Source organism: Sceloporus occidentalis, unplaced genomic scaffold (assembly GCF_023333645.1).
Source record: "Sceloporus occidentalis isolate IW3139 unplaced genomic scaffold, rSceOcc1.0.p SCAF_5, whole genome shotgun sequence".
In the NCBI taxonomy this organism is placed as follows: Eukaryota; Metazoa; Chordata; class Lepidosauria; order Squamata; family Phrynosomatidae; genus Sceloporus; species Sceloporus occidentalis.
Genome location: NW_028316985.1, coordinates 68,562,294 through 68,582,925, shown reverse-complemented (window position 1 = coordinate 68,582,925; position 20,632 = coordinate 68,562,294). Strand labels below are relative to the sequence as shown.

Genomic DNA, 20,632 nt, shown 5'->3' with positions numbered 1-20,632 from the left:
GCAGGGTATCATCTCTCTGTCAGTAGGAACAATTGTATGATCTTCTTTTCATTTGCAAATTAGACTAATACTGTTTTATCGTCTCTGAACTTTTATGATTCATTTTTAAATGCTCTCCAACTCATAAAGGTACCTTGCCAAGGCTGGCCAAGGGTGCATCTACACTGTAGAAATAATGCATGATACCACTTTAAGTGCTGTAGCTCCATCCTACAGAATCCTGGGATTTGTGGTTTGGTGAGGCACCAACAATCTTTGGTAGAGAAAGCTAAAGACCTTGTAAAACTACAAATCCCAGGATTCCATAGGATGGACTACAGCACTCAAAGTGGTGTCAAACTGCATTATTTCTACAATGTAGATGCACGCCAAGATTGCTACGGTGCAATATTAGTTCTTACTCTGAAGGAAGTTAGTGACAAAGCTCCACCTTAGTTCCTCTATCTCAAATTAAATTAATCTACAGTTAACTTCACTTGTGATACACCTAAGGGATTATAAAACTGGAAAATGGCACATTAGCATAAAGGAGGAAATAGCAGAGACCATGGGTTATTGTCAGATTATAATTTGGTGGGCAATTGGAATCTGATGAATACTCCCCAAGTGCTCATCACTTTATTTATTCAGTGGTAAATATTCAACTAGGAAAATGGCTTGAGTGATTCATTTCCTGAAGTTTTAAAAAGATAACACGGTTAAATACACTCCATGAAACAGTTGCCTGTAAGTCTTCAAAATACATTCATTGCAAGATTTCACTTTAGAACAGACTTTTAAATGACAAACAGGATATCAAATTTCATAAGTCTTTTGATTTTGAGATTGTTTTCTAGGTCTTAAAAAGAAATTAAGGTTAGTCTACCATGGTCAAACGTTTATATGAAAAGAATACACAGTGCAAAACAGAACTCTTCAGCAAGACTGGTTTCTAAACATCGTGCAATCAAGATTTCTCCACAAACAAGCAAGTCCTGAATACAATTATGATAGCTGCAACATAACAACTTCATGGACCTTTCTCCCTTTTTATATGTCTGCTGGGAAAACTTACCCAATGCTTCACTTGCCTCCTTCATTCTTTCGTGTTGTTACTATTGTTCGTATTATTAAAAATAATGTTGGCCCTGAGATCAAGATACAATTATAGAGTAGGAGGGCTGCCATTCCCACAGTTGTATCATGACCCTAATTAATCCCAAGAAATTAATGAAGCAAAGTGGTAAGTGGACAGCTCCTTACTCCACACCTGCCCAAGAAAGAGGAAACTGGGACTATGATGTGCTGGTTGCCACCTATTGGTGACTGATCTTGTCTTAGATTAATATACTTTAATCCAAGAGAAAACTGCATACTGCTTTCACAGCTAGTTCAGCTGGCCTTCTTTATTTGAGGCTGCGACATGGTGAAAAGAAAGCTCAGTCAGGAGTTACTGGCTATCCATATTTGTACAATGTAAATGCACACCAAGATAGCACACCAAGGTTTCTCTGCTTCCTGATAGCAACTGGTTCACTTTCTAATAGTTGTGGTCCTCTTTAATGTTATCTTTTTTTTAAAACTCTGTCATGTTCTGATGGGGCAGGGAAGAACTGGGCAGGATTTGTTTTTGTGTGGAGGGGGTATGTTGCTCCCCAGTGAGTGAGTCTTGCAAACGATCATGGCTAGCAGGCCTACCCAGTGGCAGCCTCACAAGCAGGTGGGGGGTTGGGTCAGTGTGACTGGTGCACTCCTCAGTGGTTCCAAGTAACTCCAAATCTCAATTTTCCCATTGTTTTTCCAACTTGGCACACATGGTAATGACTGGCCCATGAGGGAATTGGCCAATTATGGATCTTTGCCTTGTATCTCTGCCAAATTCATGTAAACAGCAAGCTAATAATAAACGAGTATGGCTTGTTATATACATTAACTGTAATTATTTTCCTTCCTTCTCTTTCTCCTTTTCTGGCTTCAGAAATGAAAAATATGGCAACCCTTCTGTATTTACTAATTAGAAAAAAATGATAATACCTTCTAAAAAGGTTGACCTGTAATCTACAGATTCACTTGAGACCATCTCTGTTGTAGGGCTCACACTCCTTGCACTCACAAGTCTGTCCAAGTGAGGAGTATGCACTCTTCCATCATAGCGAACAATCTCTCTGCCTAAATCTTCATAGGGAAGAAAGCAACATTTTTATGATTATTATAGCAGTTCAAGTAAAAGCACTTACAAACATTAAAACAGAGAGAACTAAAATAATTAATTAAGTAAAATCATATAAATGTTAAAATACAATAAAATTATTAATAAACTTAAAATTAGTGAAAAGCATAAATATTAAAAGAATAACAACAAGTATAAGCACCATAGCACACAACAGGTCCTTTCTACCTGAGCAGTTAGCACACCATTAATATGGTGTTAATATTAAACAAAATTGTCTAAGGAATTTTTAAGACCTAGAAAACAATCAATGAGTCATAGCAAATACAGTTTTATAAAGGGTTGGTGTTTTCTTGTAAATCTCAACTTTTTAAGATAGTGCTAAATTGGGACTGGACACCCAATGTTCTGCGAAATGTACTCCTCCTTCTCCATGTATCAGGCAAGATATGTCTATTTTGCTAATGTGGTGTTGAAGATGACTCCAGGAACTTGCTACTGGCCAAATCTGCCTATTGTACTAGGCCACAGAATGATATTCTATGTTCCTTTAAAGCAGTGGTAGGAATTGTGTGGACACTCAGATGCTGGATTGCAATTTCCAGGCATCCTAGGTAGTACTGCCAATGAAGCATGCTGGGAGCTTCGGTTCAACAACATCTGGAGGGCTGCATGATTCTCTCCATTCTGATTAAAAGAGAGGGAGATAATTTGTGGGGCAGGAACAGTTCTGATGATGAGCAACTATACATTCTGCCACTCAATGAATCATTCTGAAGAAAAGTCTCTACAATATGAAGCAAGCTACATATAATTATAATTGCCTTTAGCTTCAAACTAGAGCCATTTGTCACCCATGACTGTGAAGAACTTCATGGTTTGACAGAAACTTTCAAGAATTTCACCCTTTTAAAGCCACCTGTTATTAGTAACTGTTTGCTATTACTGTGCCTATGGCTGCAGTCTCCTCCTCAAATCTCTGAACAGTATGCTCTCTCTTCTTCATTGTTTTCTAATCCCTCCTCATAATATGCCAGTCCTTAATTCCCTAATTTTCATAAAATTCAAAAGTCAGGGGTGGGAATTATGTAGTCCTAAGATGCTGTCTGACTGTAATTCCTGGTAGTCCTTGCCAGTATAGCCAACTGTGAGCAATGATCCAACAACATCTGGAGGACCACATGATTACCATCCCTCATCTATGCAGACACATCCAGATTTCCACATACTTATTCTCCTCCCCTATGTAACCTTCTTGGAAGAGGAAACTCTCTTTCCGCTTAGTAGAAAGTGTAGTAAAGTTCAGAAGAACATTCATTACCACCTTTGATTTGCTTTCTCTTTTTTCTCCACAAAAGAAGTCCAAAGAGACACAGTGAGATAAAAATCAGAGTTGACACAATGCCTGCAATGAGTGCTGTAGAATTCTGATCAGGCTGAATCTGAACTTTCCCAATAACTGTGGATGAAGTTTCTTTCTTCCACTAAAATGGAGGGAAGAAAAGAAAGGTAAAAATTCCAATAGATTAATAAAATATACAGACAAACATGCACCACAATTTAGCTTACATTTGGGGAGGGTGATAAACACTGTAGATATTCATGCAGTTTTGGATATGTAATTCCTTTCCCTTGTTGCTTCCTGTTTATTTCTTTGCCTGGATTTCCAAGTTTATAATATTTTATATGAGTATGGCAAATTACATTTTCTTAAAAATGCCAAATTCCATGCCTTTGTTATATCATTCAAGCATATCACATTAAAGGAAATCAGATGCTGTGATGTTTGTGTGAACATTGAGCTTTATTTTTCAGTATTTAAGTTCCCAACAAAACATCAAAATTGGCAAAGATCTTGCAAAGACTGAAGATACTTTGGATTATTTTGGTTTTATTATTTTGTTTTTATTAATATGTACAACTTGTGTTTCCAGATTAGGTCCACTATAATAATTAATAAAATTCTTTCTGGATACAGCACTAATTGTGTGCATCTTGTTCTAAACCAAAAGAAGTGGGTAGTTTGGTCTGCTACAGCAGTGAATTTGGTAGTTATGATACATAGACATCACATGTCTGAAACAGAGGTGATTTGGTTTCCAGACCCATAGAAGTTGTTCCACTGATCTAGATATTTCCCTTTCTACAGAAAATATAATAGGTATTATTTTATTTAAATTGAAGACATTTTTACAATTGCAAACCAATTTTACAATGACGTATGCTTTCCACATTTTGTTTTTAAAGTGTATTAAATGTATTAATGTATAAATGTATTAATGTCCAAAGGGACATTAAATGCTCATTAAGGGATAATATTAAATTTCTATTACGCTAACAGAAATCCTAGTTGTTTCCAAGTAACCTTACTGGCTTACCTATCTGCACTAATATTTTACTCTAGCTGTGAAAATAATTATCAAATCTGTTAGTCTGCTTTCAGTATTCCTTTGTTAAAGAACCGGTAATCTCAAGTGTGCTCATCTTGACATCAGCATCTTCAGTCTTTGCAAGATCTTTTCCAATTGTATTGTTTTGTTGGGAATAAGAGCATTTGCACAAGAAGCAACACCAATAAATGACAGAAGCCAAAATAATTGATGTCACATGACAGTATTTCAAATCAGCTGGAATGTACTTGGCAGGTTTTCTGTTTTCCTCAGTTCACAATGTTCTTGCCCATCAGATATATAGGGATTTTTTTCTTGCCAGGCAGGCACATAAAGAACTTATAAATGAGCAGAAAACAGCAGACAGTTAAAAAAAAAATTCTGCATGTGCTATTGTACACATACTGGCCCCACTAATTTCATGTTGTTCTGGGAGTTACATTCGGTCCTATCCTGGGAGAAATGTGACATATAAAATAAATAAATAAATACTGAAAAATATAGATCCATGCTCACATGAACATGACAGCATCTGATTTCCTTTAACGTGATATACCTGTATGATGTAACAAAGGCATAGAATTTGCCATTTTAAAGAAAAAAATTGTCAAATTTGGATTTTTATTCAATTTTATGGCAAATTATATTTTCTTAAAAATAAGAAGATAGAAGCCCTATTATGGCAAATTACTTTTTCTTAAAAAATATTTATCCTCTTCTCCCTATGTAAGCTTCTTGGAAGAGGAAATGAAACTTTCTGCTCTTGCAAGCATCTAGAAACGGCTTTAAAACAAGGTGTATTCCCCACCCCTTGTGTTGTCCCATCTCCACAAAATGTCTTTATGAAACTAGCAGTGTACGATTGGCTACTTTCCCCTTTATTGTTTTGTGGGGCTGGTTCAGAACATGGCAGGTCGAGGGGGCCAAAAACAGCTGCCCAAAATTTGCCTAACTTTGGTTTAAGACCACAGGCAATACTGCTATCTTGTATATTCCATGGCCTTCTGAGGCATGATATGAGATAATGTGCAAGAAGGTAATTGAACTCTAAGAGGTCAGGTTATCTTCCTCTTAATCTTCTACTAGCAACTGAAAACATTTCTCTTTAAGCACACTTTTGATTTTATTGTTGCTTAACATAACTTATTTTTAATTTAGGGGATTCTGTGGGTTCTTCTGTACTGATGGTCCTTTTAGACAGGGAACCTTGTTATGAGTATAGAAAATTATTTATTTTGGTGTCTGCTTTTATGTTTTTGTTAATTGCTTTGAGTGACTCCCGTCAAGAGGATAATATAAAACCGAGTGCAAACATTTTTGAAAGTCTTTCTACTGAAGGGCACATTTGTATGTTAATGGGACTTTTGTATCACAACAACAGACTAGAGTTGGCTTAATTTGTAAGGTGGGGGTCTCCCATTAGGACTCATTTGGCAATCAAGTCCTAGCAACCACAGCTGTCCAGCTAGATAAACTGGCTAGAGCAAGTAGGTTTTTGCCAGAGAAATAAGGAACAAATAATGCCAACAGCTATAATGGAAAAAACCAAGCACCCTTTGTCTAATCACAAAACATATCACATTGCAGTACACAAAAGCTCAGTTATACCAACTTGATTCCGCTTGAATTTAAAGACACAAGAATATTTACCATTAAGCAACTGTAAATTTGGCTAAAACGGATCATGGCTTATGATCCTGGAAATCGACATGTGGAAATACTACACTAATGTTGTCCACATTGCTTCTGAAAAACTGAACAGATTGTGGAAATGTCATGTTAATGATTATTAAGGGGCAAACTCCAAGTTTTAGACTGCCAGAAAGACCAGCTATTTTTAGACACTGGTACATTAGAGCAGACAAGACCCCAGTTGAAACAGTCAATTGGGGGGTGATATAGCAGTAGCATGAGGTATAAAGCTCCTTCCCTCTACCACACAGATATGCTAGTCTTCCCTATGATCCAGACCAACACTCATTTGCATTTTTAATAATGCAGGGGGAAGGAAGAATAAACGAGGGGACCAGATTAGGCAGAAAGCTGTGTAATGTAGGGAAGAGGCTTATGGGACATGCCCACCATCCTACTGAAAGTGCTGTCTTCAGCTAAAGGTACAAACTAGAAAAAGAAGCATGGTGCACAAACACAAAACCAGGATTGGAACAGGAATTCTGCGGGCAATATTAATGCAGAAGTGACATTTCAAATACCATCAGCTATATAATGATAAGGTAAATATCCTACCACAATATTCAGTTCACTGTTGGATTTCAACAGCTCTTTAGGAACAGTACAATAAACAGATTGCAACTTCAAGGTGATATTCTCACAGTTCTTGTTTCCAACTTTTACCACTTCCCCTTTAATAGCTTCAGAGTCAATGTTATTTCCCTAGAAAAACAAATTAAAATTATTAGGCAAAACCTACAATGAAGCCAATATGAAAGCTTTACCAAATTAAGATTAATTCTTCTGCAATAAACTTCTTTATTTTAATGCTGTACGCTGCTTTGATTGTTTTAACAAAAGGTGGGATAATTAAAAGTTTTATTTATTTATTTCACCCACATATTAAGCATTAGATTGAGAAAAGTCATTGGCTGTCACTGAGTTCCTTAGCTTCAGAAATGTCGTGAAGTTCTGGATTTATTAGAATGCAGGACGCTGAGGCTAACTAGTTCCTTAAACACGTTTCCCCCCATTTTTTACTATCCTCTTGGACCCAAACATTATCTTTATGAATGGGCACTGAAGTATGTATGTATGTATGTATGTATGTATGTATGTATGTATTTTAATTTTAGAAATTTAATTCATATCCTGCCTTTCTTCAAGTATGGGCACCAAGTTGGTGTTGCTATATGTTTTTATCCTGGTAAAGTTTTCTCTTGATCTGCCACTTCTGTCCATATTCAAATAAAAGTAAAGCTGCTGGATCACCACAGGTGCACCTTCAGATGTCTGAACCTGTCATTGCTGAGTAGCCATAGGAATCCACAGAGAAAGTTACTGAGTAGTGGAGTGGCTGTTTGCTGTAGCTATTCAAGGTGATGAATCTATCTTGGGGATAGGATTCAGAACCCTGGATAGCTCCTTTAAAGTACGACTGAATCCAAATCAAATTCACTGTCCCAAAGGCGGGATACAGACCACCCAAAGCGGGCAGTCTCCCGCTGCCCTAGTTTGCTCCACAGGGAAGCCGCTGTCTCCAGACCGTGGGGCTTCCCCGCGGAGCAAAAAGAACCCTTAAAAATCAGGTTCTTTATGCAGTGCCACTGTGACGCCGCAATGCGCCAATGGCACACTTGCAGCGTCACAATGGCACCAAGATGTGCGGCCGCTAAGCATCCGCCAAGTCAAAATGACAGTGCCCATGTGTACTGGGCGCCGCCATTTTGACATACAGATTACGTACCAGGGTTGCGGGGCGTATATAAGCAGCACCCTGAGGCAACCCTAGTACGTATGCAGGCCGGCGCTTTCGCCGGTCTGTACAGCACCATAGATACTGCCACTTCGTTCTTTTGGTTTAGGGAAACACCTTTGTGTGTTCATCACCATAGATACTAAAGCCACTAGCAGCCATTGGAGATGGTTGATGGAGGCTGAAATAGCATTAGTATCAAACACAAAAGGCCCCTGCATGGTCAACTGATTCACACTGGAAACGGTATGCATGCTTTAGTTTCTGCCATACTCACGGAATGGTTGCTAGAATGCACTGGCAACTGATCCTGTTCACAGAATCATAAAATTGGAAGAGACCACAATGGCCATCCAGTCCAACCCCCTTCCATGCAGGAATATACAATCAGAGCACCCCCAACAGATGGCCATCCAGCCTCTGTTTAAAAACCTCCAAAGGAGACACCATTCTGTGAGAGAGTGTGTTCCACTGTCAAAGAGTTCTTATATTGTTCAATTGAAGGGTGTTCAATTGCACCCTGTACCTAAAAGAATCAGATCTTCATTCTCAAAACATTACTTGCATTTCCAAATGGACACAAGGATACACTGCAGTCCATTACAGTAATACAGCCTGAACTACAATCTTCAAAATAAGGCTCTCTAACAAGTGAGTTATCCTGAATGGCATTGGGATAAGAAACTCAAGCAGTGTCTTGTTGGTGTAAGGCTAAAGCTACAGAATCATTCAAAATGCCTATTGAAATAGAGTGAGCTGGGTGGAAATTGTGATCCTTAGATAAAGCTGTATAACTGCAATGCCCATCTGGATGGCTACTGTCATCAATGGAAATACCCATTGCCACAGATGGAGAGCACTTAGAATACTACGACCTCCATCTTGACAATATGATTAATTGCCAAAATCCATAAATTGCTCTTTGGATATATTTCTACGGTTCTTCAAACAACTTTCTCAGGGATGCCATTTTCTGATATGGCTGAAATTAAGAGAATGGAACTCTGCATTTGGATGATCAGCTGTGCCATGCTTTGGATGATCAGCTGTGCCATGTGTCCCAGAGATGGAGAAACACATATTGGTAGAACAGATTATATTAAAACTTAATTTGTTTATTAAATGTATATCACAAATGCACATAATTCTGCAAAAATCACAATTAAAACATGAGAACAAGTCAATTAAAACCACAGTAATACAATGGGCTCTCCCCATCTGCGGGTATGCCATCTGAGAATTTGAGCATCCACAGACAGTAAACCCCATTGCCCCCAATGGTGACACATGTACGTGACCACACTAGTGGCCACATGCACATCATACCAGCATTGGAAACAACAGGACTTGAGGTCCTGTGTTCTTTCTTATCTGCACATGGGGGCCCAGAATGGTTTCCCCTGAAGATACAAAGGGACAACTAACGAAGAACACTTCAGCTAACAAGTCAGCTTAAATGCCAAAACTCTGTCTGCACAAATATACCCTTGCCTGCCAGCAGAAGGATAACAGATAATCAACTAGACTATATTCTACAGGTAGGAAACTCCGAAGTCGGGAGTGGCCATGGAGAAGGCTCACTGTAGCAGCTCTGACAAATGTGCCTCACAAAATGATAGGATCAGAGTCAACCTGGGGTAGTCGTCTGAGTGCTGGAATAGAACTGTGGAAGACCAGAGTTCAAATCCCCACTCAACCATAGAAAACCACTGCATGAGCTTGGGCAAATTACCCTTTCCTTCCTTAGGGTCACTGTAAGTCAAAAATAACTTCAAGGCACACAACCAAAACAACGCCAAATAGTGAAAGGACAAAGAAAAGAGGGGGATCCAAGTAGTTTAACACTTAGGTGAATACTACCTTCTCCCATTCAGTGGAAGAATATGAAATTTCAAACCCCCTAGGTTCTAAGTCATATATAGTTTTATAGGTCATGATTAGTATTTAGAATTTTGCCTGGAAACAGAATGGTAGCCAGTAATAAAGCTATGTATTAAGGAGGAATATTCTCTCTCTAATAGGTTATCATCAATGACACTGCAGCAATTCTGAACAGATGTCTCCAAACAATTTTCAGAGGCAGTCCTACACAGAGTGCACTGCGCCAGTTACAGGACGAAACTGAGAAATTTGTCAGCAGTGCCCAATCAGACATCTCCAGGAATAAGTGCAGTTTTATATTGGCCTCAGCTGTACAATGGATCCTGGCCACTACTACAGCCTTGACATCCAGGTTTAGGGAGGAGTCCACAAGTACACCACACAAACTGTGAACCCATTGCTTTTTTGTGTTGTAACTATGAATTAAACCTTACACAGTATGTGTAACCACTTGAATTGTGAGATTATGTTTTACTCTCAGTTATATAGACTACACAGATTTCTATAAACTGTTAGACATAAACTAAGTACATACTGGTGACTTCTGTTTAAAAGAAACATTATATAGTTCAGTTTATAATATCAAGCATTCTGCCACCATTATGATCCACAAACCTATGGAAATCTAAAGCATAAATTATCTTGGGTTGGAAGGTACTTAACTAGACATAGCTGGAAAGCTGTACAACAGGACATCATGTACTTTTTCCTCTGAAGTGGGGAGGGAGTAAACGTATGAAATACAATGGATGCTTTGTTCTTGCTTAGTGCTCAGGCATCACTACATGTTACTAGTTCAGTGATTTGATAATGATTACTGTTTATAAAACAGTATTAAAGAGGTATGCAAAGAAACCGAAACCAGTGTGATGACTCAGATTCAAATAACCAGGTCTGTATTGCAAAAGAATCTATAATCTTTCTATCAATACAAAGTACCTCAAAGGAGTGACAAAAGGTGATGTCTGAAATTCAAAGACAATAGAAGCAGGACTACAAGTTCAATGATGGAGGGCAGTATCTGCTTATACAGCACTTCTATAATAATAGGGCCTTCCAAATGCTATTGGATTTTATCTCCCAGCATTCCTCACCATTCACTCTGCTGACTAGGAATTATGGGAACCAACAACATATGGAAGGCCCTAGATTCACCAAACTTACTAGAAATAAAAGCTCTAAATAAACAAATAACAGACACATTTCAAAATCTGCATCCAAATAATTTTCTGTTATTTAAAGAATTGGGGGTACAGTCCCAGAAAACAAAATAATTGTACCCTGTGGCTGTGAAAGAAGAGATTTGGAGGAATCCTGACATTTGCAGACATAGTCAAAAAGGGGAACTAAGGGAGAGAACCCCTACAATGGTTCATGTTTGATGGCATGGAGAGTTGAGACATTATAAGACAAAGCTGTTAACCAGCTGGGTGCAAGAATGAACAGAATGGCTTGAAAAGGGAGAAGGGAAAAGGAAGAAGAGACAGGGGCACATTTAGCCTGGATGAGCCAACACAGTTTGGTGTATGTACCTTCAAGTCATTTCTGACTTATGGCAACACTATGGTGTTTTCAGAGGTATCAGAGTGTTTTCTTGGCACAATTTGTTCAGAGTGGATTTACCTTTGCCCTCCTCTGAGGCTGAGAGAGTGTGACTTACTAAAGGTCACCCAGTCAGTCTCCATGGTCATGCAGGGATTCAAACCCTGGGCTGCCAAATTTTCTAGCCCAACACTGCAATTCCTACACCACACTGGCTCTCTGATTGCTTACACTTACAATGGAAGATGTTAAACAAACCATGAAATTCAGTTCATGGTTTGTTCTTCATGGTGCCCATTATGCAGCAGCCGTCAATGATCTGCCTTGTTTCTCCTCCAACAAGCCAGAGAAACCAATCCAAGATATACCCAAACTGAAAAACATGCTAGGTTACTACAACGGAGGCTACCATCTCCACATTAGTACAGCAGTGAATCTACTCAGGGTTCAGCTCAGAGGCAATTTAAAGGAACTATACAAGGTGCTGAAATGTTGGGGGGGGGGGGGAATAATGTTCAGCATCTTGGATAGTTTGGAGTAGATTTATAATTCCTCTGACATCAGAACAACCAGTCAGCACTTGAGTTCCACCTGCCACCCCATCTGGACCTCCTAAGAAACAAACCACAGGCCAAAGATGGCGCATTCCAGATGGGCCCTATTGGGTGCCATTGTTACGCGCGAGGGGTGGCGCTTCCTGACGCGCCTTGCCCCTCGCGCATAACAAGGGCATCAAAATGGCAGCGCCCTATACAGATGGGCGCCACCATTTTGACGTGATGGAGACCTAGCATCCACATGTCTTGGTGCCCTTGTGACGCCGGAAAAAGAAGCCGCTTTTTGCAGTTTGTCCGCTGCAGTTCCCTGGCGCAGCAAACACGGGAGCCGGCAGACAGCCCTTTTGGGCGGTCTGTAAAGCACCGATGCTTCTCCTGCAATGAATGGAAAGTGGAAGCTAGCATTCAGACTCATTACCAAAATACTACAGACCTTCAGTGGCCCTTGAAAACTCATGCGTGTTGGATGGCCTTTTGCTAAGGGTTTTACTAGCTGCATAGTAGCTGCAAATTGTTAAGCTGGGCTGCTCAAAATGTTATTTATAATGTTATTAGAGATCTTTGGCCTGTATTTTAAAAACTGCTGCTGGAGAATTGCATTAAAAATGTTTGATGAACAATATTTTATTTTATGTTTTGGATTGGATGCCATATCGTTAGGGGTCATGTTTTAAGAGACAGCTTAAAATATTTACAAAACCAAAACATGGCTGCAAAAACAGGCTTTTGGTGTCATATTTAATGATAAAAGTACTTTGTTCTCTTTGAGTTGGATAAAAAAATATTTTGGTTTGTATATATTCACTTTCTAGAAGCAAAATGTGCCATATTACATTACTTTTACTGAAAAACCAAGTGATAAAGGCTCTGCAGTTCTTCTGAAACTAATTAAGAAAATAGATAAAAGAATTTTGGTTTAGTCAGAACTGTTTGTTCACTGAACCAAGTGGCCATTTAATTTCATGCTGTGCTTGCTTAATTATTGGAAGACAAAATATGATCATGAGGCATGTAAACTTCTGTTTTTGTGTGTACATAAACTTATAGTGCTGCCAATCCGGCCTACAGTGACCTTTTGACTGAAGGAACTCAAATGCTGGCCTACAGTTTATGAGTGCCTCTCACTTTGTGTTTTAATGTGGGGGAGGAGGCTGAACAATCATCATTTATCCTATAAGGCATTTCTTATTTTAAATGGGAAGTAACCGGTGGTTTTTTTTTAAAATGTATAGTGAACAATGGTGCAAGGTTTCAATAAAGCATATATAAATATTTAGGATGATCAAGACTATCTTAGATCAAATCAATACATGTTAGTTTCCTGACACTGATGATACAGAGAAGGAAGTAATTGTAAACAATCATTTTCAAAGTGTAGATGCATTCACTTTTACCCGTTAGGCCCCATTTGCTAAAACAGAAGCAGGGTTAAGTGTTTCTACAGCCACACAGTTCACATGGATATAGGCTTCTGTTAAAATATATTTCTAATTTGTATGGAAAATGTTCAGATGTGGCAATGGTCAACTAAAGTTTAAAATGGTTCCTGTTGAAGGCCAGAAAGCCTAGGCCTGGAAGAACAAGTCTTTAAGGACATTTGCTGAGACATAATATAAACAAATGTATTAGTGTTATGCTTTTGTGTAGTATGGTGACTTCATGAGAAATAGGAGTGTCCACTTGGTGGGAAAGTTGATCTTGTGAGAGAACAAAGACTGATGTCACATTCGAGCTTCTAGCATGGACTCCGAAAGAGTATAGATGTATAGTAGCTTGCTGTGCATTGTGCAAATAGCAACAAAGTTAATAAACCCTCATTTGAGTGAAAATCTGTGTGGAAGTTACTTTGATATTGAGTAGCTGAGAAGACTGCATCTGTTCCAGTTGGTACCAGTCCAGAACCACCGGTAACAAGAGACATCAACCATTCCAAAGATCTTTTTCTCTAACAGCTTCTATATAAGAGAATCACGGTAAGCTCTTAGGGAGGTAGTCAGGATTAAATACACCACTCCTGTTGTTTGCTTCTAATCCAAACTGATTCTAGACACTCTTTATTCTCTACAACTTTGTATCTCCAAAATGCCTACAGCACTGGTGGTAAAAGCACATTTGTCATATTTGTATTTGCTTACCTTAATCGCTATAATTTGGTTTCCCTTTGAAATCAGCAGTGGCTTCTCTGAGATGGCAAAGACAGGGTCTTTCACATAATCAAAGTTAAAACCAGATGAGATGACACCATCAAAAATGAAAAAAACTTTTGTCACAAAAGGCAGTGTCAGAGTAGAGGTTTCCAGTGAAGGAGTTGTACAACAGATTATTTCAGAATTTGAGTGATGGTTACATGCCTGTAATATACAAGGAAAACAAATATTAAAGTATCGGGTATTGGAGCAGGCCTGCCACATGTTATATGAAAGGTACTGGATTTAACAGTTCTGATTACTCTGCCACTCTATTCTGCCACTCCATTCTACCCTGGTCAGGCCTCATCTAGAATACTGTGTCCAATTCTGGGCACCACAATTCAAAAAGGATGTTGACCAATTGGAGCTTGTACAGAGGAGGGTGACCAAAATGGTGAAGGGTTTGGAAACCTTATGAGGAAAAACTTAGGGAACTGGATATGTTTAGCCTGAAGAAGAGACAGTTAAGAGGTGATATGAAGCCCAGTTTAAGTATTTGAAGTGGTGTCACGTTGAGGATTCAGTAAGCATGTTTTCTGCTGCCCTAGAGACCAGAACACAGAACAATTGATGCAAGCTACAAGAAAAGAAATTCCACTTCAATATTAGGAGAAACTTCTTGACAGTAAGAGCTATTTGATAGTAGAACCCACTCCCTCGTAGTGTGGTGGGGTTTCCTTCCTTGGAGGTCTTTAAACAGAGGCTGGATGGACATCTGTCAGGGATGCTTTGATTGTGAGTTCCTGCATGCAAGGGGTTGGACTGGATGGCCCTTGTGGCCTCTTCCAACACTATGATTCTATGGTTCTATGCTCTAAAATAAATGGTGTAGATATAATTTGATATTCCTTTTAAGATAATATTAAAATTACCCATGATAAAACTTCATACTTATACATCATTCCAGTTCAGTGTTATATTCAAAACCTAGCTTTTTAAATCCATAGTTTGGCTCACTTCATATCCCATGCATTGAAACCGCTGTCAAACAAAGCATAGTTTAACAATTACCACAATGTGACAATTCTGAACATGCACTTAAAAACTGAAGCAGAAACATCTGCACCAGAGAAGTAGAAGGGAGAGGTGGAGCACACAAGCCTGGGACTTATTAGATTCATTCCCATGATGATAAACCATGGTTTATCCTGACATTTAAATGCAGTCTATGCCTAGACTATATAAGATTATTTCACAAGGACGTTTCCACTCATTTATTGAGGAAGACAGGCCCTAAAAAACTTGATAAAAGTTGATTAAAAAATTTGTACAAAAACATGGTTTGCTTCTCACCAATGTAGAGATTCTGATGCACTTTATGGCTGATTCAAGCCCAAATTACATATTGTACTGGGTGATCCACAACTGACAGAGCCCTTTTGAAAATTAAATAAAATTAAAGGGCAATGATCAAGTGAAGTGGCATTACATAATATTGCCAAATTTATGTTCCACATAATACATTACTCTTTTTCATTTCTCTAAACAATACAGTAGCTGTTATTTGCAATCTGCATTCCTCACTTCAGAGCCAACAGTGTAGTGGCGTAAGCATTGGACTATGACACTGGTGTTGTTGTTTGCCTTCAAGTCATTTCTGACTTATGGTGACCCTAAAGCAAACCTATTACAGGATTTTCTTGGCAAGATTAGTTCAGAGCTTTTGCCTCCCTCTGTGGCTGAGAAAGTGTGACTTGCCCAAGGTCACCCAATGGGTTTCCATGGCTGAGCAGTGATTCAAACCCTGGTCTTCAGTCATAGTACAGTACTCAACATTCAAACCATGCTGGCACTATCACCATTGATATCAGGGTTCAAATTCCCACTCAGCATTGGGTGATCTTGGGCAAGTCACACTCCCTCAGCCTTGGAAAGAGGCAAAAGCAAAGGTTTGCTCCTGCTGAATAATCTTGCCAAGAAAACCCTTTGATGGTTCTGCCTTTAGGTCACCATAAATAGCTATGTAAGGTTATCTATCTATTAAAAAGTGCAGGAGAAAAGCATTAAATGTCTTCAGTTCCATCACGTTCACCTTCCAATCAGATTAGTGACCACCCATAGAGTTGGTTAAAAAAAATGTAAAAAGAAAACAGAAACCCAGAAGATCAACCAAGGTCTTGCCAAAGTAATGTGTAGTTGCTCTCTCAAAATTTGAATAAAGGAGCTGACCCCTGTCACCTTTTTCTAAACTCATTTGCACATAAAACCTCCCCAGAATTAATTTGAGCCTCTTGGTTCATATGTCCATGGGAAATTCTGCTCCAGTTGCATCCTTTTTCATTAGACAGAGCATGATGAATAGTACATGGCAGAGAACTGTGGTCTTTTATTCAACGGGAGCAACAAGAGAAATAAACCAGCAATGGAATTTAGTAAGACAATGGGAAAAGAAATTCCAAATGCCTGCCAAAAACGCTATGGGCACCTCAAGCTCAAAACTGGCAACCATTAGGAATGTTTTTTCCACTGCCCTACCTAAATAAATGTAGAATTACTGAATCATGCATTTGGCAAAGGGTGGGAAGAACAGAAAGAGATCCTCTTTCTGCACAGCTCTTGCTTAGCTGAAGAAAGCCATTTATCTCCCATGCCAGAAATTCTGTCTTATGTTCTCTGCTTGGAAAACTCTAATTTTACACTCAAAAAGAACCACACAAAAACCTATATTTATGCAAGTTGTTTCATTTTATACAATGTTCAAGCCCAAATTATACTTGCAATCAGTTGTGTTTAGTGCTCCAAAACACATCAATGTAAAAGGCTGCTCCACCCAGAAGGAAGTTTGAATAAAACAGCTCTGCATGCAGTTCCACTTGTAGAAGTTTCCTTCCCCCTTTTAAAAGTTCTTTCTTTCCTCATTTCCACCCCCCCCTTTTGCAAAATGACACAGTTCTGTTTCAATTCACTGAAATGAATATGATGCAAATTCTGAACATGCTCACTGTGTGTGCATACATGTGTGTAGGAGGAAGCCCCTATCAAGCTACTCAGCTCTAGAACATTCCAAATAGACCTTCTGTGCAGGTGCAGAACCCATGTGTGAGGCACAGAGACCACAATGAAGAAGAGTGAGTTCAAATCAGAGTGACAGGTGGCATCTAGGTAGGATCCAATGACAAGAAGAAGGGTATATGGAACAATCCCCTATTGCTAGCACAATATTGCCTCCAGGATCCTTGGCAAAGCAAGTGTCAGAAGAGAAAGAATTCTAAACAGGCCATTATCATAGGGTAAAGATGATAGAGGAACATACATCTATAGAATATAGATAGGATGGTAGCCAGACACAGAAACAGTCTACTTTGGGAGGTAGCAAGCTCTTCCTTACAGGATGTATTTCTGCGTGGAAGGCAATGTCAGGTATGTTGTAACCATACCCTACCTTGAATATCATACACTGAGCAAAGAGTTAGATTAGATGAGCTCCAACAACCTGCCTAAGACTCTATTTATTTATTCTAGCATAAAAGAACATAAAAAGCGATCCCTCTATAATCTCCAGGATTCAATGATTCAGTTTATTCAACCACTGCCTCTTGCTTCATCTGTAGACTTAATCTTATTTACGAGCTGCTGAAGAACAGATTGCTATGATAGAAGACACAACATACTTTATGCTTAATCCCATACATTTCAAAGAATTTATTCAAAGTATAACTAGCCTAGATCAATGCAGAATGTTTTACATTGAATCAATGGGACTTGATAAATCAACACTTACGCATGTTTTATTGTCTGAATGGATTTACTTCAGTTGGGACTAACAATTGGATTTAGGCCTTTCTGTCCCATAAGATAAAAACATTAGAATAATACCAGTAAGGCACTGGTTAAGTTGTATGATCCCAAGCAATTCTTTCATTGGTTTTTGAGAATCCTGAAGACTGGGATTGAGGTAGAGAGGAGACAGAAGGATTTTTGGTGGTAAACCACCCCATACCTCCAAGTTATGAACACATTATCTAGAAAAATTTACAGATGCATTGATCTTGTTTTATTTTCATCATCAGGTGAAGACTTTCCCTCACCAAGGATTTAAAAATCTTTCTTATCTTTAATCTACATTATAAATTTTATTCTCTGCCTGGTTTAAAGTCCTCATGGATTAATCTGCATTTTAACATCTCAGTTGTATATTTCCACTGTGCTGACCTTTTCACTTTTATTGTGTTGCACTGCTATTATGTTAGTTTATTGAATTATAGCTTGTTTTCACTTGGTATGACTTGTTTTGTAGACAGCTTGTCATATAAATACTGATAGTTAATAATAAAAGAATATTAACAAACCTCACCTATATCCTATATCTAAGGTATGTCAATGCACACAGAAACATTTGTACCCATCAAAATAGATCCCTGGCAATCATTACTGTGATTTCATTAGTGTAAATTCATTGTATGTCTTATCTACTGCAGTGTACCAATGTCTTTTAAATTAATAACAAAGGCATTTGTAACCTAGTTTGTGGGCATCTATCAGAATAGGGTCTCTAGCTCTTTAGTTTATCATGCTACCTTCCAAAAAAGATGCTTTCAGAGCATGATAAAATAAATCTAATAATATTGTTTAGTGGTGATGCAATATGGCTGATTGGGAAGGTCAAAATAAATTGCATTTGGAGTGCCCTTATTGCTATGTAATTTGACATGACATTTTTACTTTGAAATTGTTTGTAACAATTGAAAAATGTAATGCTTGTCATGAAATACTGAACTGATAATCTATAAATGAAAAAACAATCAAACCCAATCTATTCAAGAGAAAATTAAGATACTGCCTATTCAATTTAGATTTTAAATATACTTAGGTAAAACATTTATATTCAGTTTCAGGGCTAATTATTTTGAATGGAAGTGGAACTGTTTACTAAAAACTAAAATATTGCTAAAGTATTGAATACTGTTTAAAATGGACAAAGGAAAGGAGATTTGTTCCCCCACAAAATGTATGAAGTTTATAACACAAAGGCATACCTATTCTTCCCTCAATGTTAATCATGACCAATGGGACAAAAATGCAGACATGACCCAGAAAACCTGAACTCCAGCATCTAACCTAATTCTAATTTAAGTTTTGCAGCAGGAGGATAGATGTGGAAGAAAATTGGTGTTTTAGGGCATCACTTAGTAGCTGACCCAGATGAAAGGAGGGGTAAAGAGGTGGTGTGTTTCAGAACCTAAGCCATCATGACAGCCCTGAGGGGAAAAGCCCTTTGACACAGAATCTAAAACATTTATACTTTATGGTGCTGAAAGGGAAGATTAAGGGACAAACTTGGGAAGAAAAAATAGATGGACATGAAAAATGACCAAAGTCTGGCACAGACTGATGCATCTGATCAACTGCAAGCCTTTTTCCTGCCCTTGTCAGCTTCATCAGAGATGGGGTAGAGTGAAAGAAGTGACAGTGAGGGCAAATGGGAAGGGAACAGAATAAGGAAGGAGGACAAGAGCTTTGGGTACATAAGAATAATATTCACAGCTTCTTAAAATTATGGTTTCAGAAATGGTGGTAGTATCAATTCATCTGTGCTGTTCTTTTATCCTTACCCTCAGATGTATCTGTGCTCCCCTGTTTAAACCAGAATTTCCATTTTTCAGTTCCAAAATGAGCAACTCCATATTAATGCTGAGTTACTCACAAATGGGCTGTCAGCATGGGCCAAAAGGCTCTCCCCAGCAGTGTGTCGTCCTGTTCAAATGATACAGACCAATACTTCCAGGCCAGGATCAGGTAGACCAGATACAAATCTGGTGGTCCTGGTCCAATCCCAGTGCAAAGGGGCCTCAGCGCGGGTCGGACTGAATGGACCTGAGTGCCCCTTCCTTTCCTCCACTATAGGCTCTACTGAGAAGACTCCCATCACCCTATCTGATGTAGAAACCGGGTGCCTGGCCATGTGAGTGCAGCCAAGCGCCTTCTTTCTTTGTCAGATGTGGCAACCTGGGGGTTTTCTCAGTAGGGGTGATGGTGGAGGAAGGGAAGAGGAGGCAGTGGGTCCATGGTGGAGGGAGTGTAAACACTCATCTGTCCCTGCACTGGCCTGGGAACCGACCCAAGTCAGGATAGCACAGGCTTGGCCTGTGGTATCCTAGCCTGTTCAGCTGACTTACTGCAACAACGTTCTGGACCGCTTTACGATTGCACTTATTTCTCCTTTCATTTTGCTGAATAAGCTGTGACTGACTTGGACTGGATTAACTACCCAACAGTTCTTGCCTTACAACCTGACTCCTGGGACACTTGCTGACTAGAGCATAAAACACAGTGTTCCATAGTCAGAGGTGATCTGCTCAAAGGTGTTCTTGGCAGTGTCATGGGTACTAACATAAATAAGGACAAAGGGATACTTGATGAGTTTTGGCAAGTTGTCAGTAACAACCTGAATATGTGTACCAGCAAAACAGCACACTTTCTGATTCATCTTCTCTAGCTGGCACACAGGTGCCTCTATACCCGAGTAACAAGTCCCTAATCATCAGCATCTTTCTTTT

General features: G+C 38.9%; 1 protein-coding gene across 4 annotated transcripts in view; it reads right to left on the bottom strand.

Annotated features, from left to right (window-relative positions):
• LOC149312284 (hepatocyte growth factor receptor-like) overlaps positions 1–20,632 on the bottom strand; it is a 123,792-nt gene that overhangs the window by 13,925 nt on the left and 89,235 nt on the right. For all 4 annotated transcript variants that reach the window (XM_089524332.1, XM_089524336.1, XM_089524335.1 and 1 more), the window contains exons 11-14: positions 14,082–14,297; positions 6,787–6,933; positions 3,474–3,633; positions 2,014–2,154 (exon numbers count right to left, since the gene is read on the bottom strand). In XM_089524332.1, the coding sequence (XP_089380458.1) occupies positions 2,014–2,154; positions 3,474–3,633; positions 6,787–6,933; positions 14,082–14,297 (664 nt within the window). The remainder of the gene's footprint in view (positions 1–2,013; positions 2,155–3,473; positions 3,634–6,786; positions 6,934–14,081; positions 14,298–20,632) is intronic.